We start from the raw sequence: 27,794 nt of genomic DNA on the forward strand, positions 1-27,794 counted from the left end.
TTAAATGAGCCTAACACTGAAAATTTAAACTTTAGGAAGCCTAGATGGAAATGAAATGTGTAAGGGAAGAAACAGAAAAGACTATCAATAAGAACGCAGACAAGAACAATTTTAATAAAAATGAACTTCTGAAACAATAAAAACATGTTTCAAAGTAATAAGAAAAGCAACAGATTAAGATAAAATTGTCATTATATAGATGATGTGTACAAGATTACAAAAGAAAAACAGAAAACTGATATAACACTAAAAACCAGTTCTTACCCTTTTAGATTAAAAAAACCTCACTGACTACTGAGCCAGGCATGGCTCAGGTCATTAAGTATCTGCCTTCAGCTCAGGTCATGCTCCCAGTGTCCTGGGATGGAGTCCTATATTGGGCTCCTTGCTCATCGGGGAGCCTGCTTCTCCCTCTGCTGCTGCTTTCCTGCTTGCACACACACACTCTCTCTCAAAATCTTTAAAAAAATCACTGACTAAAATGGCCAGTTCACAAACGAGGAAATGAAAATAATAAAACAAGCATTTTATTAGGTACTTCCCATATGCTAGTCCTGAAGAAATAAACATGAAGATTCTATCTCTGTCAAACTGGAGTTATATCCTAATTGGGAAGGTAATTCTGTTTAGTCCTATAACTACCTAAGTAAAAAAGCTTAGTTTTCTAAAACTGAAGCTAAATATAATGATTTACATAAATCACCACAATTTACTTAAATCACTACATAATGATTTTCAATGCTTCACAATCACATTTGTGCATACTGATCACATTCAAATTGAGGAATTTAGACCATCTGTTGAATAAGACAGTATTCATTCAACAAGCATTTATAAGACACCTACTATATTCATAGGTTCTGAGGCTAAATGAGTAAAACAGACTAGGTCCTGGTCCTAGTCCACAGTCTACCAGGGAAGGAAGATATGTAAATAAATATTTTATCAATACTTTGATAAGTGCTAACGAAAAAAAATACACAAAAAACAAAATGCTATTATAAGGACAGAGGAGGTGATAAAAAGTCCTGCCTGAGAATGTCAGAGAACACTTATTGGAAGGAGGAAAAATGAGAGGAGAGTGATATTGCAAAGAAAATGACACAAAATAAAAAGGGGCAAAGGTAAAAAGTGTCTAACCTCTCCCAAAATTTACATATACTTTGACGTAGCTAAGGGCAGGCTGTGCACAGAGGTATAGCTGATTACTAGCTGCAAAGTGAGGCAGTCACTGGACCCTATAGGCCAGGGGTGCTTGTGAAAGCATCTGGACTTCAAGCAAGAGAGATCTGACCACATGTTGTATTTTTTTTAAAAAACTACTCAGAAAAAAAAAAAAAACTACTCAGAAAATCTATATGGAGAAATTATTAGAGTCTGGCACTAGACATAGAGAAACCATTCAGGAAGAAGAAGGATAAGGTTTAAAATAAAATTGAAAAGAAGATGGGATGTGAGTGATACTAAGAAGTCAGAAATAACAGAAGTTAATAATTAACTAATGGACATGTGAAAAAAGAGAGGAATGAATGTAAAATGGCCTCCTGGTCTGCACCTCAGGCAAAATGGTTATAGTGTTATTAACCAAACCTAGGATGGGGGAAAGAAGACAACATAACGTTTTGGAAGATGTTCAATTCCTTTCATAGTTAACAGAATTCAAATTTAAATAGTCATGAGGCACAGTCTTGCATTAATTAAAATAGAGTAAATTTTAAAAAATGGCTATAAACACTGCTGTGGGGTATTGGGGAAAAGATGTACTAATACATTGCTGCCCTACAACCTGGTGAAGTTGTTCTGAAAAGAAATTTGGCAACAAATAAAAAAGCCATAAAAATTACCATGTTCTTTGACCCAGAAACTTTTTGGAATATAGCCCAAGGATATAATTCAAAAGAAATACAAAACCTATTTGTATAAAGATGTTTATAGCTGTGCTATATATGACAGACAAAAACTGGAAACAGCCCAAATGCCAACAGTGAGGGAACGTTTAAGCAGACTTCGGTACATTAATGCAATGGGATATCTTATTGCTATTAAGAATGACAAATATGAGAACTATGTAGAAACAAAAAAGGGCAAAATAAAGCAATGAGTTAAAAATGCAGAACTCAAAATGATGCATGTAGAATGATTGTAACTATGTAAAATTATATCTGTATAACCAGGAGTACTGGAAAATACTACAGAGCTGGTAATTTAGAGTGCTGACATTTTTGTTATTGTTGGTTGAGTTGCTGGGAATGTTTATGTGTTTCAAGTTAGAATTCACTATATATTTAGTACAATCACATTAAGAAAGATAAATCTCCATTTTTTTCTAACACATAAAATTTTAAAAAGTGCTCATCAGTACCTTCCCTTTCCCTAAGTGATTTTCTCTAGTCTCTTGAGTCCTATTAGTTTTTGGATGTATGAGGAAGTGGACCCCACACATACTCCATGACCTCTTAACTTAATCAAATGCCACCCCTTATAGTCATTCATAGAACCATGTAACTTTCCTTGGTATTGTTCTAGTTTTAAGATCAGTTAATTAATGTCTATGTCTCCCCCATCATTTTGCATACTCCATGAGGGCAGAGAAAGTATCTGTTTTTGTTTATTATTACAATCCTAGTTCCTAATGTAATACCCAGAACATTGCAGTTAACTCAAGAAACATTTGTAGGATGAATAAATGATTAACCCTGTAGGTCATGTTACTGAGAGGGCATTGTCAGTTCCATGACAATACACTGATCAAATCATTAAAGAAAAAGGACAATCCAAAAGAATAACTACATGGGTTAAAAAGATAGTTACTGGCCTTGCTTTATTACGTATTATGAACTATGTATTAATAAAGTTCTATACATGCGGTTCTTATCCCTTAATTGTAACACATAAAATGAAATCAGCCTCTCCTCCATCACACACACACACACACACACACACACACACACACACACACACACAGTAACTTCAAAGATCAGTGAAAGTATGCAAAAGGAAACTAAGAGCTGCATTTGTGGATAGGGACCAAGGTCATGAAATTGTTGTGTTAAAAAAAGGGGAAGTTGCTCCTGAGAGAGAAGGGAAGAAATGAAAAAGGTGGGGGGAAAGGACTGGAGCTGAACTAAGGGCTTAGGGATACTTTGTAAAAAGGAAAATGCCTACGATTAAATTTTGGATTGTTAATGTTGTTACAGTGTTAATCCATGTGCCTTCCCAAACCTTTAGTGATGTCTGCTATGTTCATTGCCTTAGATTAAGACTAAGCCACCACAAAAGGGAGGGTAGAATTAAAGAGCCATCAAATCACAAGGGCCATCTTAGAGGTTGGCCAAGGTTTCCCTCCTCTGATAATTTCTGTTTGTACTTGTATAACATTTATCTAACCTCATTTGGAATGTGCACTTCATTGGTACTCATCTTTCAATTTTTCAGGAATAACTATAGCTATCTCAGAGTATGATAGGATTGCACATCATAGGTGCACCTTGGTGCATACTCTGTGCTCCAGGGGAACTTCTGACTCTCCCAACATCATAGTTTCGACCCTTTCTGCTCCAGTCACATCTCCACTTTAGGTCCTGGATTCAACATACAATTTCAGCCTACCTCCTACCATTCCCTCAGATGTTCCCTCCCATCCTGTATAACTGAATCTAACTTACTTGGATTCGATCTGGGCTGGCCCAGCAATAGGACTGGGCACAGAACATTTAACATAGTGACTCATCCATAACTAGTGCTTAAAGATGATTATTAGATTCAGTCAAAATCAATTAAACATGGTAACAATTCTCTAGGATATCTTCTAATGAATCTATCAGTTAAGTAATGCTTTCATCTACAAGTAGCATTAGTTTTTCCAAACTTTTTAGTCCAGCTATATTGGCCAGGGTTTTGTCAAGCTTTACTTTCTATAAGTGGTCATAAGAAAAAAGTAATAATATTTTGACTTTTTAAAAATAAAAATGTGATGAAATGCTATAATATTACATGCGCTTTTTAAGACAATGTAATCCCCTCCCACCTGCCCAGGAGATTGTGATATCCTTCCCCAGTCCCATTACCTTCTGCTGACTAAGGAAAGCCTGGAGAGATGCAAAATTCTTCTGCTGTTTGATGGAGAATCGCTGATTTAAAGCTGGGGAAGTTACTATGAAAAAGTCTCTCCATCCTTCTTAAGACCACAAATAACTTGGAAAAGTACAAATACATTAATTCATTATATTTATGAATAGTCTTACAAGAACTGCTAAAAAATATGACCTACCCATCTAGGAGGGCAATGACGTTCTTCCTGGGCCGCCCAATATTAGGGCCATACAAACTGGCTCTGGAGTAAATCCGGATGGGTTGCAACAGGCTCTTCAGCTGGATGTAATCCTTTCCCAACTGGCTGCCATTTACCGCCCGGCCATGCATGGTTCGATAGTTATTTGGCTCTAGATTAAAAGCAGACATGCAAGTCAGAGTTGAGAAGGGTAAGACTCTGCCAACCCTTTCCTGTCCACAGACTTTCTTCTTTTTTCTTAACAATGTGAATAAAATAACCAAAAAGAGAGTGTAAGCTAGTTTAACTTGAAGAACTATCATAACAAAAAGTTAAATGCCATTTTAGCATTCTACTCATTTTCAAACAATCTTCACATAAGATCACCTAATCCACAAGACAGAGATGTGCTGATTTTTGGGTGATACTTTATAAGGAATGGTTTACTGGACTGAATAGTGTCCCCCAAAGTTCACATCTACCTGTAACTTCAGAATGTGACCTTATTTGGAAATAGAGTCTTTGAAGATATAGTTAAGATGAGGTCATATGGGATTAGGACATGCCCTAAATCCAGTGACTGGTGTCTTTATAAAAGAATGAATGGCAAGGGGTGCTTGGGTGGCTCAGTGGATTAAGCCTCTGCCTTTGGCTCAGGTCATGATCTCAGGGTCCTAGGATAGAGCCCCGTGTCAGGCTCTCTGCTCAGCAGGGAGCCTGCTTCTCGCTTTCCCTCTGCCTGGCTCTCTGCCTACCTGTCTCTCTCTCTCTCTCTCTCTGTGTGTGTGTGTGTGTGTGTGTGTCAAATAAATAAATAAATAAAATCTTTAAAAAAAAAAAGAATGAATGGAGAGGGAAATTCAGGTACACAGACACACTGGGAAGAGGGCCATGTGTCGACAGATGCAAAGATTGGAGGGTTGCTGCTATGCCAAGGATTGCTGGCAGCAGCTACTAAAAGCTAAGAAAGAGACAGAATAGATTCTCCCTTAGAGTCTCCAGAAGGAATCAACACTGGCAATGCTCTGATTTCTGGCTTCTGGTTCCCTGAACTGTGAGAGAATACATTTCTGTTGTTTTACACCACCGAGCTTACAGTAATTTTTTATGAACAGGCTTAGGAAACTGATACAAATGGTAACAAAGACAGCTTTATAAAGATGGCCATTGTATCAAAAAGAAAAAAGTCTTCATGTTCAATAACAAAGTGGCTGGGTGAAATAATTTAGAGCACAACACCCTCCCTCAGTTTCTATTAACTTGGTACTTCTAAAAGAACAAAGAAAGTCCTAAAAACCAGCAACTCCACTGCTGGAGGGAGCTAACTTGATTTGGAATTAAGCACATGCTCCAGTAAGGCCAATACCTTGGATACCTTAAGATTTTGATACTGGTAGTGCAGCAGACTTTCAGGAAATTTAACAGGGAGATTTAGGGAATAAGTCAGTCTCAGTGGGCCTTGATAAGCTCACACATATGATATCGCTTTTACCACTGTGTCTCCTGACTTAAAAATAGTTTATCTGGAGTTAATGTTACTCCCTTCACCATATTCTACATGGTTTCCTCAATGTAAAATATCCAGCACATGCAGGAACACATCTCTGCATGTGACCAGACCCACTAATTAAGTATAAGTAACTCAGTTACTGCAGTCTCAGATGGACAGCCTCACTATTGCAGATCTGTAATTTAAATGCATACCCCTTGTAGTCTGGAAGGCTGTGTATGCTCTGGAGAGACTGGAGAGGGCACTAACTATCCATGTACTTGCAGATGATTGTGAAACAGCACATTTATAAAGGAGACATGAGAAGGCATGCCAGAAAGGAGAAGCCCGTGAGAATTAGAAACTGTTTGAATTTGGAATATGTTCTCCAAATCACACACAGATCCATTTGCAAAAGATGGAAGCCTTACTGGTGCAAGGTAAGCACAACCTCTAATCAAACATTGTCTCACTGTTAAGCTATGCTGACTCAGGGACAACCTTTAGGAAGCTGGTCTTAAGAAATGATTTAAAAAAAATAGAAAAACTTAAGATACATCAGCAGCTACACAATGCAAGAGAGACAGACTTTACAGAGTTATTCCATGTAAATTGCTAAACAAACAAAAAAGAAACAACAAAACAACTTCTGGGATGGAGGATTCAGAATCCAGAGTTGTTCCAACATATTAGAATGTATAGTTTTCAACAAACTATACAAATGGCCAAAATTTGTTAGAATGTATAGTTTTCAACAAGAACAAAAATCACAGCATGAAAAGAAATAAGATAGTGTGATCCATAAACAAATAAAAAAGCGGTCAATAGAAACTATCTCCTAAGGGACCCAAATGTTAGACTTCATGGGTAAGGAATTAAAAACTACTATTATAAAGATGTTCAAAGAACTAACAGGAATAATACAAAATTAAAGGAAAGTATGATTGAAGAGACAGAGTTTATAAAAAAAGTTTTCAAATGGAAATCTTGGAACTAAAATGACTTTTCACATATAGAGGAACACAAGGAAATTATCAGCTGAATTTTTACCAGAAATAATGGAGGCCAGAAGACTGTAGGATGACATACTCAAAATGCTAAATTAAAAAAAAAAAAGTCAGCCAAGAACTCTATATGTAGCAATCTATCCTTCAAAACTGAAAGCACAATTTAAACCTTAACCAGAAAAACAAAGGACAGAATTTGATGTGAGAAAATCTGCCTTACAAGAAATGAGAAATGGACACTTTCAGGTTGAAAGGAAATGACACCAGATGGTGACTCAAAATGACACAAAGGAATAGAGAACACCAGTAATGGCAATTGCACAGGTAAATATAAAAGACAGTTGAAAATATCCATTACTCTTTTCTTAACTAATTTAAATAACAGTTACATAAAACAGAAATTATAAAACTGTGTTACTGGGCTTATGATACATGAAAACATAATATTTAGAATAATAAAGGCACAAAGGAGGGGGAAATTGAGTTCTATCAGAGCAAAGTTTCTGTAGTTACCTGGAATTAAGTTAGTATTATTCTAAAGTAGATTGTAATGAGTTCTGATGTGTTACAATAAGAAACTACTATGAAAATAAAAAAAATGAAATAAAAACAAAGAAATTAAAATAATATTTTAGACAGTATCTTCTCTGAATAAAAAGGTAGTACAGGAGAAACAGGAACAAAAAATGAAATAAATGGAAAAACACCAAGATGGCAAATATAAATTCAACCATATCAACAATTACATTAAATGTAAATGGATTGAACACTCCAATTAAAAGCAGAAATTTTCAGGTTGAATAAAAATCTAAGATCCAATTAAAGAGAAAGACTTTAAAATAAAAGACACAAATAGGTTGAAAGCAAAGGATGAAGAAAATATGCTATTGAAACATGTAACCATAAGAGAGTTGGAATGACTATACTAATACCAGATAAAATAGACTTTTTAAGGCAACAATGTTTAAAACAACAATGTTACTAGGATAATGCAGGGCATTTTATAATGATAAAGGGACAATTTTTAGGAAGATATAACAACTATAAACATAGACATACCAACAACAGAATACCTGAAGCATAATTAAAGAGAAAAATAGAAAATCCAGCAATAATTGGAGACTTCAATACCACATTCTCAGTAACTAATAGAGCAACTAGACAGAAAATTAGCATTGATATAGAAAACATGAAAAACACTATCAGCTAAACTGACCTAATTGATATCTATACAACACTCCACCCAAAACAGTAGAGTATTCATTACTTTTTTTTTTTTTTTTTTTGACAGAGAGAGAGAGAGAGAGAGAGAGATCACAAGTAGGCAGAGAGAGAGGAAGGGAAGCAGGCTCCCTGCCCAGCAGAGAGCCCGATGTGGGGCTCGATCCCAGGACCCTGGGATCATGACCCGAGCTGAAGGCAGAGGCTTTAACCCACTGAGCCACCCAGGTGCCCGAGTATTCATTACTTTTTTTAGTGCATATAGAATGTCCTTCAGGTCACACCATATGGTAAGACATAAAACAAGTCTCATCTATTTAAAAGGATTAAATTATATAATGTATGTGCCCTGACTACAACAGAATTAAAAGAGAATTCAACAGAAAGAAATTTGAGAATCTATAAATATTTGGAAGTTAAACAAATAATCCATGAGTCAAAGAAGAAATCACAAGGGGAATTAGAAAATATTTTTAATGAAATTAAAATGAAAGTATAATGTGTAAAAACATATGGGATGACACCAAAGGCACAATCCATGAAAGAAATAATTGATGAACTGGACTTCATTAAAATTAAAAGCATTTGCTCTGCAAAAGACAATGTTATGAGAATGAGAAGACAAGACACAAACTGGGAGAAAATACTTGTGAAAGATATATCTGATAAACAACTGTTACCCAAAATACACAAAGAACTCTTAAAATTTAGAAACAAGCAACCTGATTTAAAAATGGGACAAAGATTTCAGTAGATACCTCACCAAAGGAGATACACAAATGGCAAATAAAAATATGAAAAGATACAAAAAATGAGAGAAGATGTTCCACATATGTTATCAGGGAAATGCAAATTAAAACAACAATTAAGGATGCCTGGGTGGCTGTTTGGGCATCTGCCTTCAGCTCAGATCATGATCCCTGGGTCCTGGGATCAAGTAACCACATCGGGCTCTCAGCTAAGTAGAGTCTGTTTCTCCCTCTACACATCCCCCTCTGCTCATGCTCTTTCTCTCTCACTTACTCTCTCTGTCTCAAGTAAATAAATTTTTTAAAAATCCTAAAAAAATAACAAAAACAACAACAATTAAGCACCATACATGCCTATATGAATGGCCAAAATTTGTTAACATTGGCAGCACCAAAAGCTAGGTAGAATGTGGGGCAAGAGGAATGCTCATTCATTGCTGGCAGGAATGAAAAATGATATGGTCACTTTGGAAGAATTTGGTGGTTTCTTACAAAACAAAACATATTCTTACTATATGATGCAGCAATTGTACTCCCTGTTATTTATGCAAAGGAGCTGAAATCTTATGTCCTCACTTTTGACTACACATGAATTTACAGCAGCTGTATTCATAATTGCCACAACGTGGAAGAATGAAGATGTCCTTCAGTAGATGAGTGGATAAATGAACTGTGGTACATCTACACAATGGATAATTATTTAGCACTAAAAAGAAAGGAGGTAACAAGCCATGAAAAGGTATGGAAGAACTTTAAATGTATACCAGTAAGTGAAAGAAGCTAATCTATAAAGGCTACATACTGTATAATTCCAACTATTTGACATTCTAGGAAAAACAAAATTAGGGACAGAGTGAAAGAGTAACGGTTGGCAAAGTTTAGGGACAGGAAGGAGGGATAAACAGATGGATCACAGAGGATTTTTAGGACAGTAAAAACACTTTTATAACACCATAGTGCTGGATATATATCATTGTACATTTGTCCAAATCCACAGTACATTCACACTAAAGTGAACCATAATATAAACTACAGACTTAGGGTGATTACAATGTATTATTGTAGGTTCACGAATTATAAAAAATGTCTACCTTTCTTTCACATTTTCTGTAAACCTAAAACTGTTCCCAAAAAGTGTTTTAAAAAATTAGAGAAACAAAGAGTGAAAATTTGGCCATCTGAAAACCAAGAAGAGAAGCCTCAGAAGAAACCAGATCTGCTTATACTTGCTGATCCTGGACTTTGGACTTCCAGAACAGTGAGAAAATAATTTTTTTTTGTTTAGGAGAAAAAAAGACTCCCATATTAGAAAAAAAAATGATCTCAAATTAATAATCTAAGCTTCTATCTTAAGAAAGCAGAAAAAGAAGAGAAAACTAAACCCAAACCAAGAAGGAACAAGACAATAAAAATTAGAGTAGAGATTAATGATATTAAAAAGATAAGAGAAAATCAATAAGAGCAAAAGTTGGTTCTTTGAAAAGATCAACACAACTGACATACTATTTTCTAGACTGACCAAGAAACAAAAGGAGAGAAGTCACAGACTACCAAAATTAGGAATGAAAGAAGGAACGAAGGACCTCACAGTAAATAAAAAGATTAGGAACTACTATGAACAACTTAATGCTGTTAATTTAGACAACTTACATAAAATGAAAGATTTTCAAGAAAGATATAAATTACTAAAACCAACCCAAAAAGAAACAGAAAACCTGTATAGGCTTATAACAACAGAAGACTTTGAGTTAATCATTAATAATATTTCCATGAAGAAAGCCCAGATCTCGATGGATTAATTGGTGAATTCTATCAAATATTTGAGGAAGAAATAATACCAATCCTTCATAAACTCTTCCAGAAAATGGAGGAAAAGGAAACACTTCTGAATTCATTTTATGAGGCCAATATTCCCCTGATACAAAAGTCAGACAAAGATATCATAAGAAAAGAAAATTAAAGATGAATGTTTCTATAAATATAAATTCAAAAATTCCCAGCAAAATAGTTACAGATTGAATTCAGCAATATATAAGAAGTATTACAATACAATGGCCAAAGGGGATACGCAAGACTGATTTAATATAAAAAACCCAACTAATGTAAAATATCATATTAATGTCTGACCTAAAATACAGTATCACCTCAATAGGTGCAAAAAAAGAGGCATTTGACAAAATCCAACACTCATTTCTGATAAATATTCTCAACAACTGTGAATAAAAGGGAAATTTTTCAATCTGATAAATAGTATCCTAGAAAAACCCACATATTTAATGATGAAATACTGAAAGCTTAATGGTAAAACATTATACGTTGTAGTGAAATATTTAATGTTTTCTCCCCAAGACTGTGAACAAGCAGGAATGTGCACTCTTGCACTTATCTTCAACATTTGTATTAGAGATTCTAGCCAGTGTAGTCAAACAAGGAAATAAATAAAAAATATCTAAATTGGATAGAAAGAAGTAAAACAGTCTTTATTCTCAGACAATATATCCTGTATATAGAAAACCTTAAACAACTCACACACATGGGATGAAAAAACACAAGAACTAAAAAACATGTTCAGCTAGTCTGAAGGATAAAAGATCAATATATAAAATTAACCGTATTTCTAAATACCAGCAATGCACAATACATAAATGAAATTAATAAAATAATTCCATTCATAATTGCATGAAAAAGAAAAAATACTTAAGATTAAATTTCATTAAAAAATTGCAAAACTTGTTCACTAAACTACAAAACATTGTTGAAATTAAAAGTTGAATAAATGGGGAGATAATCTATGTTCGTGGACAGGAAGACTTAATATTCTTAAGATGGCAATTCCCTCCAAAATGATCTATAGATTCAATGTTATCTCTATTAAAATTCCAGCAGGTTTTGTTGAGGAAATTAAATGCTGTGTGGAAATGCAAACACCTAGGATAGCCAAAACAATTTTTAAAAAGAACAAAGTTGGAGGATTTATATTTCCCAATTTCAAAACTCATTACAAAGCTATTATACTCAAGACAAGGTAGTGCTAGTATAAGGACAGATGTACTGATCAGTGGCACAGAATTAGGAGTCCAGAGATAAATCCAGTTTTGGTTTACTTTGACAAAAGTGTTAAGAGAATACAATAGGGATATTGTATAGTCTTTTTTAATATTGTATAGTCTTTTAAATAGTGCTGAGACAATTTGATATCCACATGCTAAAAGATGAATTTAGACTCAAACTTCGTAACATATTCAAAATTAACTTGTAATGGATCTTATACCCAAATGTGAAAGCAAAAACTATAAAACTTTAACAGGAAAATATAGGAAAAAAAATTTTGTGGTTTAGAGTTAAGCAAAGAAATGATACCAACAGTATGATCCATAAAATGAAAAACTGATAAATTGAACTTTATCAAAATTTAAAACCTCTGTGCTTCAAAAGATGCCATAAAGAAAATGCAAAGAGAAGTTACAGACTGGAGAAAATCTTTGCAAATCATATATTTGACAAAGAACTTGTATCCAGAATATATTTAAAACTTTTATAACTCAATAATAAGGTAACTCAATCAAAAGGGCAGAAGATTTGAGTGGACATTTCACCAAAGAAGATGTAAGAATGGCTGATAAGCACATGAAAAGACACACAACATTATTTGTCATTAAGGAAGTGCTAATTAAAGCCATATTAAGATACTACTTCAAACTCACTATAATGGTTATAATCAGCAGACATTAACAAGTGTTTCCAGAGATGTAGAAAAACTAGAATCCTTATACATTTCTAGTGAAAATGTAAAATGGTAGAGCTACTTAGGAAAATATTTGGCAGTTGTTAAAAAATAAACATAAACTTACCGTATGAATTAGCAACTCTACTCCCCTCCTAGGTATCTTCCTAGGAGGAAAAAAAAGCAAATATCCACACAAAGACTTATATGTGAATGTTTATAGCAGTATTATTTATCAAAGCCCAAAAGTAGAAACAATCCAGGTGTCCATCATCTGGTAAATGGAAAAGCAAAATGGGATATATAGCCATACACTGGAATACTATTCAGCAATAAAAAGGAATGAGCTACTTTTATATGCTACAACATGGATAAACTTCAAAAACATGCTAGGTGAAAGAAGTCAGATGCAAAAGACTATTATATAATCCAATTAAAGAAAGTGTCCATAAAAGACAAACCTATAGATGGGAAACAGATTAAGATTTCCTGAGACTGGGCATGGTTACAGGGATTGATGGCAAATGCGTATGAGGGAACTTTTTGGAGTGATGGAAATGTTCTAAAATTGGACTTCCAAGATGTTTGTTTAAGTATATAAATTTGAAAACTGAATTGTGAAATGAAGAGGAAGGAAGGGAGAGAAAGAAGGTGAGAGAGGGGAAAAGGAGAAAGTGAGAGGATAGGAGGGACTGAAGGCAGGGGTACATTAATTCATTGCCACAAAAAGAATAGGGTCAAGTTGAATACTTCAATTTGAATTACTAAAGGGCAAAAATGTATGAGAGAACATAATGATGAACTGTTTTCAAATCTTATTTATTACCTATCTTCTCTACTAGAATGTAGGCAGGGTTATTTATCTGTTATTTACTCTGATATCTCTCAAAATATAAAAATATTTTATATCTCTACAAAATATTGTACCTTTGGTACAATACTAGGAAGTTAATAAATATTTGTTGAATGAAAGTTGAAGGAAGTGAAGAAAACGAAGTTTTAGTACCATTAAAAAACCCTCATAGGGTAATAAAATAGATTACCTCCTTTTCTGTTAGAAGTCCCAAATGCATCACATTGCCTGATTTCAAGCTATATTACAAAGCTGTTATCACCAAGACAGCATGGTATTGGCACAAAAACAGACACATAGACCAATGGAACAAAATAGAGACTCCAGAAATGGACCCTCAACTCTATAGTCAATTAATCTTTGATAAATCAGGAAAAAAATATCCAATGGATAAAAGACAGTCTCTTCAATAAGTGGTGCTGGGAAAATTGGACTGCTACATATAGAAGGATGAAACTGGACCACTCCCTTACACCATACACAAAGATAAACTCAAAATGGTTGAAAGACCTCAATGTGAGATAGGAATCCATCAAAATCCTAGAGAAGAAGATAGGGAGTTGCCTCTTCAACATTGGCCACAGTAACTTCTTTCAAGACATGTCTCCAAAGGCAAGTGAAACAAAAATAAAAATGAACTTTTGGAACTTCATCAAGATAAAAAGTTTCTGCACAGCAAAGGAAACAGTCAACAAAACTAAGAGGCAGCTCACAGAATGGGAGAAAATATTTGCAAATCCCATTACAGATAAAGGGCTGATATCCAAGATCTATAAAGAACTTCTCAAACTCAACACTCAAAAAACTAATAACCCAGTCCAAAAATGGGCAGAAGACATGAATACTTCTCCATAAAAGACATACAAATGGTTAACAGACACATGAGAAAATGCTCAACATCACCAGCAATCGGGGAAATACAAACCAAAATCACAATGAGATACCACCTTATACCAGTTAGAATGGCCAAAATTAACAAAACAGGAAAAAACAAATGTTGGTGAGGATGTGGAGGAAGGGGAACCCTCTTAAACTGTTGGTGGGAATGCAAGTTGGTACAGCCACTCTGGAAAACAGTATAGAGGTTCCTCAAGATGTTAAGAATAAACCTATTCTACGACCCAGCAATTACACTACTGGATATATACCCCAAAGATACAGACATAGTGGAAAGAAGGGGCATGAGCACCCCAATGTTCATAGCAGCAATGTCCACAATAGCCAAACTGTGGAAGGCGCGAGATGCCCTTCAGCAGATGGATGGGTAAAGAAGATGTGATACATATATACAATGGAATATTATTCAGCCATCAGAAACAATGAATAACCACCATTTGCATCCACATGGATGGAACTGGAGGTGATTATGTTAAGTGTAGTAAGTCAAGCAGAGAAAGACAATTATGATATGGTTTCACTCATGTGGAACATAAGCAATAGCATGAAGGACCATAGGGGAAGGGAAGGAAATCTAAAGGGGTAGAAATTAGAGATTGAACCATGAGAGACTATGGATCCCGAGAAACAATCTGGGGGTTTCAGAAGGAAGGAGGGTTGGGGGAGAGGGTAACAGGGTGATGGGTATTAAGGAGGGCATATGTTGTGATGAGCACTGGGTGTTATACTTAACTAATGAATCTTTGAACACTGTATCAAAAACTAATGATGGGGGCGCCTGGGTGGCTCAGTGGGTTAAAACCTCTGCCTTCCGCTTGGGTCATGATCCCAGGGACCTGGGATCAAGCCCCACATCAGGCTCTCTGCTCTGCGGGGAGCCTGCTTCCTCCTCTATCTCTGAGACTGCCTGTCTCTCTGCCTACTTGTGATCTCTGTCTGTCAAATAAATAAATAAAATCTTTAAAAAAAAAAAAAACTAATGGCTAACTGAACATAATAAAAATTTTTTTTAGTTTTTTATAATAAAAATTTTTTTTAAATGCTCCAAGTTCCTGACATAGATCTAGCATTTACTGCTGTCTTTACCAATTCTCTTTACCTTTTTCAATATATTTCCTCACCTAGGAAGTGAGGAAATACTTAAAGGGCTCTTCATTTAGCACTTTAAGATCCAAATAGAAGAGTATTTGGACTTGCTATGTAAACTAAATACTATGTAAAAATAGGATGACAAAATTGTTAACAATTACAAATAAACTCCTAAGGAGGTAACTCAAAGGTTTTTGTCACCAACTGGTGGCAGAAAATATGCATTGTATGTCCTTTAAAATAGAAAAGACAAACACAGTATTTTTCTTTCTTTTTTTTTTTTTTTTTAGTAACAGCAGTACTGAGGTAAAATTTACATCCATATAATTCACCAAATTAATGTATTTAATTCAATGGTTTTAAGCATATTTACACAGTTGTGCAATCATCACAACAAATTTTAGAACATTTTTTTCACCCCCAAAAGAAACCTCAGACCCTTTAGCAGTTACCTCTCATCTCAGCCACCCCTAGCTGTAGGCAACCACTAATCTACTGTCTCTTTAGATTAACCTATTTTAGACCTTTTATATAAATATGTGACTGGGTTTTTTCATTTAGCATAATCTTTTCAAGGTTCATCCATGTTCTAGTGTGTATCAGCGCTTCATTCCTTTTTTGTGGTCAAATAATATTCCATCATATGGCTATACCACAGTTTATTTATCCATTTATCAGTTGATGGACATTTGGGTTGTTTCCACTTTCTGGCTCATATGAATAATGCTACCACATATAAGTTTTTCTGTGGACATATGCTTTCATTTCTCTTAAATATATACCTAGGAGTAGAATGGCTAGGTCATTTGGAACTCTATATTTAACTTTTGAGGAACTGTCTGTATTCCAAAGTGGCTACACTGTTTAACATTCCCACCAGCAGTGTATGAGGGTTCTGATTTCACCACATCCCTGCCAACAGTTGTTATCCTTTTTTTATCATGGGCATCCTAGTGGATGTGAAATACTATCTTATTGTGGTTTTGATTTGCTTTTCCCTGATGGCTAAAGATGTTGAACATCTTTTCATGTGTTTTTTTGGCCTTTTACATTTTTCTTTGGAGAAATGTCTATTCAGATCTTTTGGCCAATAGTATTCTTTCAACCGTTTCTTTCATTGTCCTTAATATGAAGTGAAACAACACAGCAAATGATACCACAGTTCCAAGTAGGTGTAGATTCACTAAATCTACTGTACGTCACTATTTGGTCTTTTCCTATTTAGAAGGTCAATTCAGTGGCCAAATATTCGAAGTGTTTTCTGGGCTAGTACTCTACAGATAGTCTAACTGAGGCTATACTCCAGACTAACTTATTTTTTTATCTTGTCAATTCAGAGGAAATAACATCCTTACTCACCATTTCCCAGTTCCCAAGAAATGTTGTACTTTTTGCTGGCGCTGTACTTCAACAGACTCAGGGCACTAGAACTGTTCCAGGAGTTATTGGGATTACGACGCAGTGCATTTAGAGCAAATATCAGGTGGAGTCCAGAGCAATCAGCAAAGTTATAAAGTTTGTCTAGAGACCTGGCTGGGAAGAAGCAGGAAAAGAGTTGTAACTTTAAAATCAACATTCCAACAAAAGGAAAATATTAGCTACTATAAAAACCCTTTCTATGAGCTTCCTGCTAATTAATTCCTGCTAGGAATTATGCAGAGAGGCTTCAAAAGCATTATGTTACCTCTTGGTTCAGGGTATATTTTGAAGTGATTTTAGAAAGCAGCACACAGAATTCTAGAAACAGGTTGCAAATTAGCAACCAAGTCTAGTCCATAGAAGGTTTTACTTGTTAACAACAACAACAACAACAACAACAACAACGAAATGGAATTGTTAACGTTTAAAAATGGAAGGTATCACAAAGTAGCTCGATTTCTAACTTCTCTTGAAAAATAAGACAATCTGATACTGCTGCGTCTGTATTCCTTTGTGAAATGATAGGAATAGTGCTGGGAGGCAAGGCCAAGAGAGACGACTTGCAGGTAAGTCTTGAATATAGCTCAGCCTAGCTGCACTTCAAAAAAAGTTTACTCAATTCCACATTTCTAATATTTTTGAGAATGGAAACACCATTAGTATAAATATATTCATTGTCTTTTTGATCCCTGATACCATCAACTCTACTCACCATGTGTCCCATACCCTTCCCATTCCTTCATATCTATTGTCGCCATTCTGGTTCTGGCTCTCATTTCCACTTGCATGAATTATCACAACAATATCTGTGCTTGCCTGTCTAGATTCATCTTCCTTCCAATCTCTTTCATCAGTTTCACTCACCTGTGAAAACCTTAGTGGATTTTTAAGACTTTCCTTCCTTAGTTCAAGGACTGTACAACTCAATCATAATTTCCCCCCAACTTCAAGTCTTTCTATTATCGTCTATGAGTTCTTTATTGGTATCACCCAGTTCTATCTATTATAGAATCCCTTGCTCCACTAGCATTTGCTCTAATTATTCTCCTCATTTGACATGCCCTTTCCCTCTTTTAAACATATCCAGATCTTACTTGTCCTTTTAGACAGTGTTTTACAAGGTATGGATGATGTGACTTTAAGTGCTAAGTAGATTGAAAAAACAATTTAGGTTAATAATTATGTATAGGGGTTCGCATTACCCTAGTATTCATTATCCAAATCCTTAGAGCAGGGTTCCTCAAATGGGGTTCTGTGGAACACTAGGGGGTTCTACAAAAAATGACAGAGTGTCCAAGGTGCCTTATTAACAATTGTTGTAAGTCCTTCAGTCTTGGAAAGCAGAAGCACGATCACTTGGTTGAGTCCATTATCAGTTTTTGATGCGGGGTATGGGGAGGTGCCGTTTTTTTCTTCTTACATATATGAGAAAGTATTTTTTAAGAAGCACCAAGAACAAGGACAGAAGTTCTCTCATTTCAGCTGAAAATAAAAATCCATAGGAACTTATCTGACATTCAACCCAGAGTCTAGTAACTATGCAACAGCAAAAGGCATAGGTTTCACATTAAAGAAATAAGCTTATTTATTTTTAGCTCCAAAGTAGAAATTAAAATTAAAATGTGTTTATAAGCCTATTAAAGTGGGAAATTGGAGGGGGAGAAGAACCATGAGAGACTGTGGACTCTGAGGAACTAACTGAGGGTTTTGGAGGGGAGGGTGGTGGGAGGTTGGGTGAGCCTGGTGGTGGGTATTATGGAGGGCACGTATTGCATGGAGCACTGGGTGTGGTGCATAAACAATGAATTCTGGAACACTGAAAAGAAATTTAAAAAATAAATAAAAATGTTTTTAAAAAGCCTATTAAAGTGATCATGAAACCAACAGATGTGTATATTAATTTTATAATTATCTTGCATGAGCTTGACCAAGACACTCATTAAGAAAATAGCTTCTTTCAAAGTCTTATATAAAATTGTGTCTCAGGCTATAAATTTATTCATATTGCTTTGACATAAAGTTTTATTAACTCTACTACTCAACATTGTTAATTTATTTTCACATTGAGAACAACATTAATTATATTCATAAACTTTATTTAAGCAAGTCTAACAAGTCTGCCTTTAGAAAAATTATATCCCATTTTGGCTTAAACCAGTTATTTAATAAAAACATATGTTTGCCTGTAAGTTTTCAAATTCATGAAAAGGAAAGAAAGGGACTAATTTCAATAAAGAAAGTTAATGACTTGTTTTTTCTTTTTCTTTTTAAGAAAGGTTGTCTAAGAAGTTATTGTTAATTTTGTCTTAAATCTGGATCTGATTTTATTTTTTTTTAAGGTCGGCTTTATTGGGGTCCAATTTACATAGAGTAAAATTCACTCTTTTTTTCCCCTCCTTAATGTCCATCACCCAGTTACTCCATCCCCCCACCTCCACTCCTCCAGCAACTCTCAGTTTGTTTCTATGATTAAGAGTCTTATGGTTTGTCTGCCTCTCTGATTTCATCTTGTTTTATCGTTTTCTCTCTTCCTCTATGATCTTCTGTTTTGTTTCTTAAGTTCCCAAATGAGTGAGATCATATGATAATTGTCTTTCTCTAGCTGACTTATTCTGCTTAGCATAATACCCTCTAGTTCCAACCACATCATTGCAAATTGTAAGATTTCATTCTTTCTTATGGCTACTATTCCATTGTACATATATACCACATATTCTTTATTGATTCATCTGTCAATGGACATCTCAGCTCTTTCCATAGTTCGGCTATTGTGGACATGGCTGCTATAAACATTGGGATGCCGGTACCCCTTCAAATCACTACATATGTAGGTAAATGGAGTAAGACTTCATTGGGGTAAATACCCAGTAGTGCAATTGCTGGGTCATAGGGTAGCTCTATTTTCAACTTTTTGAGACACCTCCACACTATTTTCCAGAGTGGCTGCACCAGCTTGCACTCCCACCAAGAGCATAAGAGGGTTCCCCTTTCTCTGCATCCTTGCCAACATCTGTCATTTCCTGACTTGTTAATTGTAACCATTCTGACTGGTGTGAGGTGATAGCTCACTGTGGTTTTGATTTGTATTTCCTTGATGCCGAGTGATGTAGAGCTTTTTTAAATGTGTCTGTTGGCTATTTGTGTTTCTTTGCAGAAATGTCTGTTCATGTCTTCTGCCCATTTTTTTAAATCTTTCTTTGTAACTTTAAAAAAAATTAATATATAATGTATTATTTGACCCAGGGGTACAGGTCTGTGAATCATCAGGCTTACACATTTCACAGCACTCGCCATAGCACATAACCTCCCCAATGTCCATAATGTAGCACCCTATCCCTACCTCCCCACCCTCCAGCAATCCTCAGTTTCCTGAGATTAAGAGTCTCTTATGGTTTGTCTCCCTCCCGATCCCATTTTGTTTCATTTTCTTCCTCCCTAGCCTTCATGACTTGTCACTCTGCCTCTCAAATTCCTCATATTAGGGAGATCATATGATAATTGTCTTTCTCTGATTGACTTATTTCACTCAGCATAATACCTTGTTCCACCCACGTCATTGCAAATGGTAAGATTTCAGGTTTTTTTATAGCTGCATAGTATTCCACTGTATATACATACCACTTCTTCTTTATCCATTCATCTGTTGATGGACATCTAGTTTCCTTCCATAATTTGGCTATTGTGGACATTGCTGCTGTAAACATTCAGGTGCCTGTGCCCCTTTGGACTACTACATTTGTATCTTTAGGCTAAATACCCAGTACTGCGATTGCTGGGTCGTAGGGTAGCTCTATTTTCAACTTTTTGAGGAACCTCCATGCTGTTTTCCAGAGTGGCTGCACCAGCTTGCATTCCCACCAACAGTGTAGGAGGGTTCCCCTTTCTGCACATCCTTGCCAACATCTGTCATTTCTGACTTGTTAATTTTAGCCATTCTGACTGGTGTGAGATGGGATCTCACTGTGGTTTTGATTTGTATTTCCCTGATGGCTGGTGACGTTGAGCACTTTTTCATGTGTCTGTTGGACATCTGGATGTCTTCTTTGCAGAAATGTCTATTTATGTCTTCTGCCCATTTTTTGATTAGATTATTTGTTATTTGAGTGTTGAGTTTGAGAAGTTCTCACATTTAGATCTTTCAACGATTTTGAGTCTATTTTTGTGTATGGTGTAAGGAAATGGTCCAGTTTCATTCTTCTGCATGTAGCTGTCCAATTTTCCCAACACCATTTGTTGAAGAAACTCTCTTTTTTCCACTGGATATTTTTTCCTGCTTTGTCGAAGATTAGTTGACCATAGAGTTGTCCATTTCTGGGTTCTCTATTCTGTGCCATTGATCTATGTGTCTGTTTTTGTGCCAAAACCATACTGTCTTGATGATAACAGTTTTGTAATAGAGCTTGAAATCCAGAATTGTGCTGCCACCAGCTCTGGTTTTCATTTTCAACATGCCTTTGGCTATTTGGGGTCTTTTCTGGTTCCATACAAATTTTAGGATTATTTGTTCCAGCTCTATGAAAAAAATTGATGGTATTTTGATAGCAATTGCTTTAAATGTATAGATTACTCTACGTAGCATAGACATTGCAACAGTATCTGTTCTTCCAAACCATGAGCATGAAACATTTTCCATTTCTTTTTGTCTTCTTCATTTTCTTTCATGAGTGTTCTATAGTTTCCTGGGTACAGATCCCATGCCTCTTTGGTTAGGTTTATTCCTAGGTATCTTATGATTTTGGATGCAATTGTAAATGAGAATGACTCTTTAATTTCCCTTTCTTCTGTCTCATTGTTAAAGTATAGAAATGCAACTGATTTCTGTGCATTGATGTTATATCTTGATTTTACTGAATTTCTGTATGAGCAATTTTGGGGTGGAGTCTTTTGGGTTTTCCCCATAGAGTATCATGTCATCTACAAAGAGTGAGACTTTTTGACTTCTTTGCAGATTCATATGCCTTTTTTTTTTTTTAACATATAATATATTTTTATCCCCAGGGGTACAGGTCTGTGAATCGCCAGGTTTACACACTTCACAGCACTCACCTTAGCACATACCCTCCCCAATATCCATAATCCCACCCCCTTCTCCCAACCCCCCTCCCCCCAGCAACCCTCAGTTTGTTTTGTGAGATTAAGAGTCACTTATGGTTTGTCTCCCTCCCAATCCCATCTTGTTTCATTTATTCTTCTCCTACCCCCTTAACCCCCCATGTTGCATCTCCACTTCCTCATATCAGAAAGATCATATGATAGTTGTCTTTCTCTGATTGACTTATTTCGCTAAGCATGATACCCTCTAGTTCCATCCATGTCGTCGCAAATGGCAAGATTTCATTTCTTTTGACGGCTGCATAGTATTCCATTGTGTATATATACCACATCTTCTTTATCCATTCGTCTGTTGATGGACATCTAGGTTCTTTCCATAGTTTGGCTATTGTAGACATTGCTGCTATAAACATTTGGGTGCACGTGCCCCTTCAGATCACTACGTTTGTATCTTCAGGGTAAATACCCAGCAGTGCAATTGCTGGGTCATAGGGTAGTTCTATTTTCAACATTTTGAGGAACCTCCATGCTGTTTTCCAGAGTGGTTGCACCAGCTTGCATTCCCCCCAACAGTGTAGGAGGGCTCCCCTTTCTCTGCATCCTCCCCAGCATCTGTCAATTCCCAACATGTTAATTTTAGCCATTCTGACTGGTGTGAGGTGATATCTCATTGTGGTTTTGATTTGTATTTCCCTGATGCCGAGTGATGTGGAGCACTTTTTCATGTGTCTGTTGGCCATCTGGATGTCTTCTTTGCAGAAATGTCTGTTCATGTCTTCTGCCCATTTCTTGATTGGATTATTTGTTCTTTGGGTGTTGAGTTTGCTAAGCTCTTTATAGATTTTGGACACTAGCCCTTTATCTGATATGTCGTTTGCAAATATCTTCTCCCATTCTGTCAGTTGTCTTTTGGTTTTGTTAACTGTTTCCTTTGCTGTGCAAAAGCTTTTGATCTTGATAAAATCCCAATAGTTCATTTTTGCCCTTGCTTCCCTTGCCTTTGGCAATGTTCCTAGGAAGATGTTGCTGCGGCTGAGGTTGAAAAGGTTGCTGCCTGTGTTCTCCTCAAGGATTTTGATGGATTCCTTTCTCACATTGAGGTCCTTCATCCATTTTGAGTCTATTTTCATGTGTGGTGTAAGCAAATGATCCAATTTCATTTTTCTGCATGTGGCTGTCCAATTTTCCCAACACCATTTGTTGAAGAAGCTGTCTTTTTTCTATTGGACATTCTTTCCTGCTTTGTCGAAGATTAGTTGACCATAGAGTTGAGGGTCTATTTCTGGGCTCTCTATTCTGTTCCATTGATCTATGTGTCTGTTTTTGTGCCAGTACCATGCTGTCTTGATGATGACAGCTTTGTAACAGAGCTTGAAGTCCGGAATTGTGATGCCACCAACTTTGGCTTTCTTTTTCAATATTCCTTTGGCTATTCGAGGTCTTTTCTGGTTCCATATAAATTTTAGGATTATTTGTTCCATTTCTTTGAAAAAAATGGATGGTATTTTGATAGGAATTGCATTAAATGTGTAGATTGCTTTAGGTAGCATAGACATTTTCACAATATTTATTCTTCCAATCCAGTCGCATGGAACATTTTTCCATTTCTTTGTGTCTTCCTCAATTTCTTTCATGAGTACTTTATAGTTTTCTGAGTATAAATTCTTAGCCTTTTGGTTAGGTTTATTCCTAGGTATCTTATAGTTTTGGGTGCAATTGTAAATGGGATCGACTCCTTAATTTCTCTTTCTTCTGTTTTGTTGTTGGTGTAGAGAAATGCAACTGATTTCTGTGCATTGATTTTATATCCTGACACTTTACTAAATTCCTGTACAAGTTCTAGCAGTTTTGGAGTGGAGTCTTTTGGGTTTTCCACATATAGTATCATATCATCTGCGAAGAGTGATAGTTTGACTTCTTCTTTGCCGATTTGGATGCCTTTAATTTCCTTTTGTTGTCTGATTGCTGAGGCTAGGACTTCTAGTACTATGTTGAATAGCAGTGGTGATAATGGACATCCCTGCCATGTTCCTGACCTTAGCGGAAAAGCTTTCAGTTTTTCTCCATTGAGAATGATATTCGCAGTGGGTTTTTCATAGATGGCTTTGATAATATTGAGGTATGTGCCCTCTATCCCTACACTTTGAAGAGTTTTGATCAGGAAGGGATGCTGTACTTTGTCAAATGCTTTTTCAGCATCTATGGAGAGTATCATATGGTTCTTGTTCTTTCTTTTATTAATGTGTTGTATCACATTGATTGATTTGCAGAGGTTGAACCAACCTTGTAGCCCTGGAATAAATCCCACTTGGTCGTGGTGAGTAATCTTTTTAATGTACTGTTGAATCCTATTGGCTAGTATTTTGGTGAGAATTTTCGCATCTGTGTTCATCAAGGATATTGGTCTGTAGTTCTCTTTTTTGATGGGATCCTTGTCTGGTTTTGGGATCAAGGTGATGCTGGCCTCATAAAATGAGTTTGGAAGTTTTCTTTCCATTTCTAGTTTTTGGAACAGTTTCAGGAGAATAGGAATTAGTTCTTCTTTAAATGTTTGGTAGAATTCCCCCGGGAAGCCGTCTGGCCCTGGGCTTTTGTTTGTTTGGAGATTTTTGATAACTGTTTTAATCTCCCTACTGGTTATGGGTCTGTTCAGGTCTATCTCTTCCTGGTTCAGTTGTGGTAGTTTATATGTCTCTAGGAATGCATCCATTTCTTCCAGATTGTCAAATTTGTTGGCGTAGAGTTGCTCATAGTATGTTCTTATAATTGTCTGTATTTCTTTGGTGTTAGTTGTGATCTCTCCTCTTTCGTTCATGATTTTATTTATTTGGGTCCTTTCTCTTTTCTTTTTGATAAGTCTGGCCAGCGGTTTATCAATCTTATTAATTCTTTGAAAGAACCAGCTCCTAGTTTCGTTGATTTGTTCTACTGTTTTTTTTGGTTTCTATTTCATTGATTTCTGTTCTGATCTTTATGATTTCTCTTCTCCTGCTGGGTTTAGGCTTTCTTTCTTGTTCTTTCTCCAGCTCCTTTAGGTGTAGGGTTAGGTTGTGTATTTGAGATCTTTCTTGTTTCTTGAGAAAGGCTTGTATTGCTATATATTTTCCTCTCAGGACTGCCTTTGTTGTGTCCCACAGATTTTGAACCGTTGTGTTTTCATTATCATTTGTTTCCATGAATTTTTTCAATTCTTCTTTAATTTCCTGGTTGACCCATTCATTCTTTAGAAGGATGCTGTTTAGTCTCCATGTATTTGGGTTCTTTCCAAATTTCCTCTTGTGATTGAGTTCTAGCTTCAGAGCATTGTGGTCTGAAAATATGCAGGGAATGATTCCAATCTTTTGATAACGGTTGAGACCTGATTTAGGACCAAGAATGTGATCTATTCTGGAGAATGTTCCATGTGCACTAGAGAAGAATGTGTATTCTGTTGCTTTGGGATGAAATGTTCTGAATATATCTGTGATGTCCATCTGGTCCAGTGTGTCATTTAAGGCCTTTATTTCCTTGTTGATCTTTTGCTTGGATGATCTGTCCATTTCAGTGAGGGGAGTGTTAAAGTCCCCTACTATTATTGTATTATTGTCGATGTGTTTCTTTGATTTTGTTATTAATTGGTTTATATAGTTGGCTGCTCCCACGTTAGGGGCATAGATATTTAAAATTGTTAGATCTTGTTGGACAGATCCTTTGAGTATGATATAGTGTCCTTCCTCATCTCTTATTATAGTCTTTGGCTTAAAATCTAATTGATCTGATATAAGGATTGCCACTCCTGCTTTCTTCTGATGTCCATTAGCATGGTAAATTCTTTTCCACCCCCTCACTTTAAATCTGGAGGTGTCTTCAGGTTTAAGATGAGTTTCTTGTAGGCAACATATAGATGGGTTTTGTTTTTTTATCCATTCTGATACCCTGTGTCTTTTGATTGGGGCATTTAGCCCATTAACATTCAGGGTAACTATTGGGAGATATGAATTCAGTGCCATTGTATTGCCTGTAAGGTGACTATTACTGTATATTGTCTCTGTTCGTTTCTGATCTACTACTTTTAGGCTCTCTCTTTGCTTAGAGGACCCCTTTCAATATTTCCTGTAGAGCTGGTTTGGTGTTTGCAAATTCTTTCAGTTTTTGTTTGTCCTGGAAGCTTTTAATCTCTCCTTCTATTTTCAATGATAGCCTAGCTGGATATAGTATTCTTGGCTGCATATTTTTCTCGTTTAGTGCTCTGAATATATCATGCCAGCCCTTTCTGGCCTGGCAGGTCTCTGTGGATAAGTCTGCTGCCAATCTAATATTTTTACCATTGTATGTTACAGACTTCTTTTCCCAGGCTGCTTTCAGGATTTTATCTTTGTCACTAAGACTTGTAAATTTTACTATTAGGTGACAGGGTGTAGACCTATTCTCATTGATTTTGAGGGGGGTTCTCTGAACCTCCTGGATTTTGATGCTTGTTCCCTTTGCCATATTGGGGAAATTCTCTCCAATATACCTTCTGCTCCCCTCTCTCTTTCTTCTTCTTCTGGAATCCCAATTATTCTAATGTTGTTTCATCTTATGGTGTCACTTATCTCTCGAATTCTGCCCTCGTGGTCCAGTAGCTGTTTGTCTCTCTTTTGCTCAGCTTCTTTATTCTCTGTCATTTGGTCTTCTATATCACAAATTCTTTCTTCTGCCTCATTTATCCTAGCAGTCAGAGTCTCCATTTTTGATTGCACCTCATTAATAGCTTTTTTGATTTCAACTTGGTTAGATTTTAGTTCTTTTATTTCTCCAGAAAGGGCTTTTATATCTCCTGAGAGGGTTTCTCTAATATCTTCCATGCCTTTTTCGAGCCCGGCTAGAACCTTGAGAATCGTCTTTCTGAACTCTAGATCTGACATATTACCAATGTCTGTATTGATTAGGTCCCTAGCCTTCGGTACTACCTCTGAAGCAATCTCCCTCAGTGGAGCAGACTTTTAAAAGTCCTGATTTTGTGCTCTGTTGTCCCGCCTCTTGCCAGGAGCCGGCCCTTCCTCCCATGGTCTATCTTTCCGTCGCTTTGGATTCACTTCTCTGCCAGTCCTACCTTTCAGAAAGTGGTTGATTTTCTGTTTCTAGAATTGCTGTTCTTCTTCTGTTCAATCTCCCGTTGGATTTGTAGGTGTTTGCAATTCTTTAGATAAGCTATCTAGCTGATCTCCTGCTACCTGAAGTAGTCTCAGCCTGCCACTTCTCCACCATCTTGACTCCTCTCCCCTGCAGATTCATATGCCTTTTAACTTTTGTTGTCTGATTGCTGAGGCTAGGACTTCTAGTACAATGTTGAACAGCAGTGGCGATAGTGGACATGTCTGCCATGTTCCTGACCTTAGGGAAAAGGCCTCAGTTTTAGTTTTAAATAGAGAGGGGAAAAAAACTATCTTTATACTTACCACATATCACATATCATACTCAGTAGCACTGTATACTCAATAGTATGATAGAAATTTGTGGTAAGACTTTTACCCCTACTTGGGTAAGGTATAAAAAAAATCAAGTATTAAATCTTAAAAAAGAAAAATTGAAGTATCTTCTATCTATACCACTGACATACATTGGAGTTGGTATCCTTTGTGGGAAAGGGGAACATACAAAAGAATAGGCTAAGAAGTTGGCTGAACAGATTCTGAGGAAACTATCACTGCCTGTTTAAATGAGCATTGGCAATTATTATTGGATAACAATATCTACAACTAAATGATCTCTTTAACATATTATGAGATTTAGAAATTTAATCCAGAGGTTCCCTGAAACTTGAGAGTTATTTCAAGTGTTCCGCTGGTATAAAAAGTTTAAGAGAAAGCACTCCTAGAATTAAAGAATGCATAGGAAAACAAATCACCTGAACACCAAAATATTCACTCTTGAACTGAGAATTGACTTAAACATTCTTTTCAAATGACAAAATCCTCACTAAACAAATCAATAATGTTTTTAATTTCTCCAATATAATGCAAAACCATTATAAATCTATTGGAAAGCCAAGCTACAAGTCTG

The 27,794-nt window shown here is 36.0% G+C and overlaps 1 protein-coding gene across 3 annotated transcripts in view; it reads right to left on the bottom strand.

Annotated features, from left to right (window-relative positions):
* Positions 1-27,794, bottom strand: part of LOC111145067 (heparanase 2 (inactive)) — a 667,951-nt gene that overhangs the window by 233,162 nt on the left and 406,995 nt on the right. For 2 of the 3 annotated variants that reach the window (XM_022499683.1, XM_022499682.1), the window contains one exon: positions 4,271-4,442. In XM_022499683.1, the coding sequence (XP_022355391.1) occupies positions 4,271-4,442 (172 nt within the window). Of the gene's footprint in view, positions 1-4,270; positions 4,443-16,658; positions 16,833-27,794 lie in introns of all 3 variants that reach the window. The other variant, XM_022499681.1, reaches the window with a different exon arrangement.

The sequence above is a fragment of the Enhydra lutris genome, unplaced genomic scaffold, assembly GCF_002288905.1.
Source record: "Enhydra lutris kenyoni isolate GAN:26980312 unplaced genomic scaffold, ASM228890v2 scaffoldscaffold12, whole genome shotgun sequence".
In the NCBI taxonomy this organism is placed as follows: Eukaryota; Metazoa; Chordata; class Mammalia; order Carnivora; family Mustelidae; genus Enhydra; species Enhydra lutris.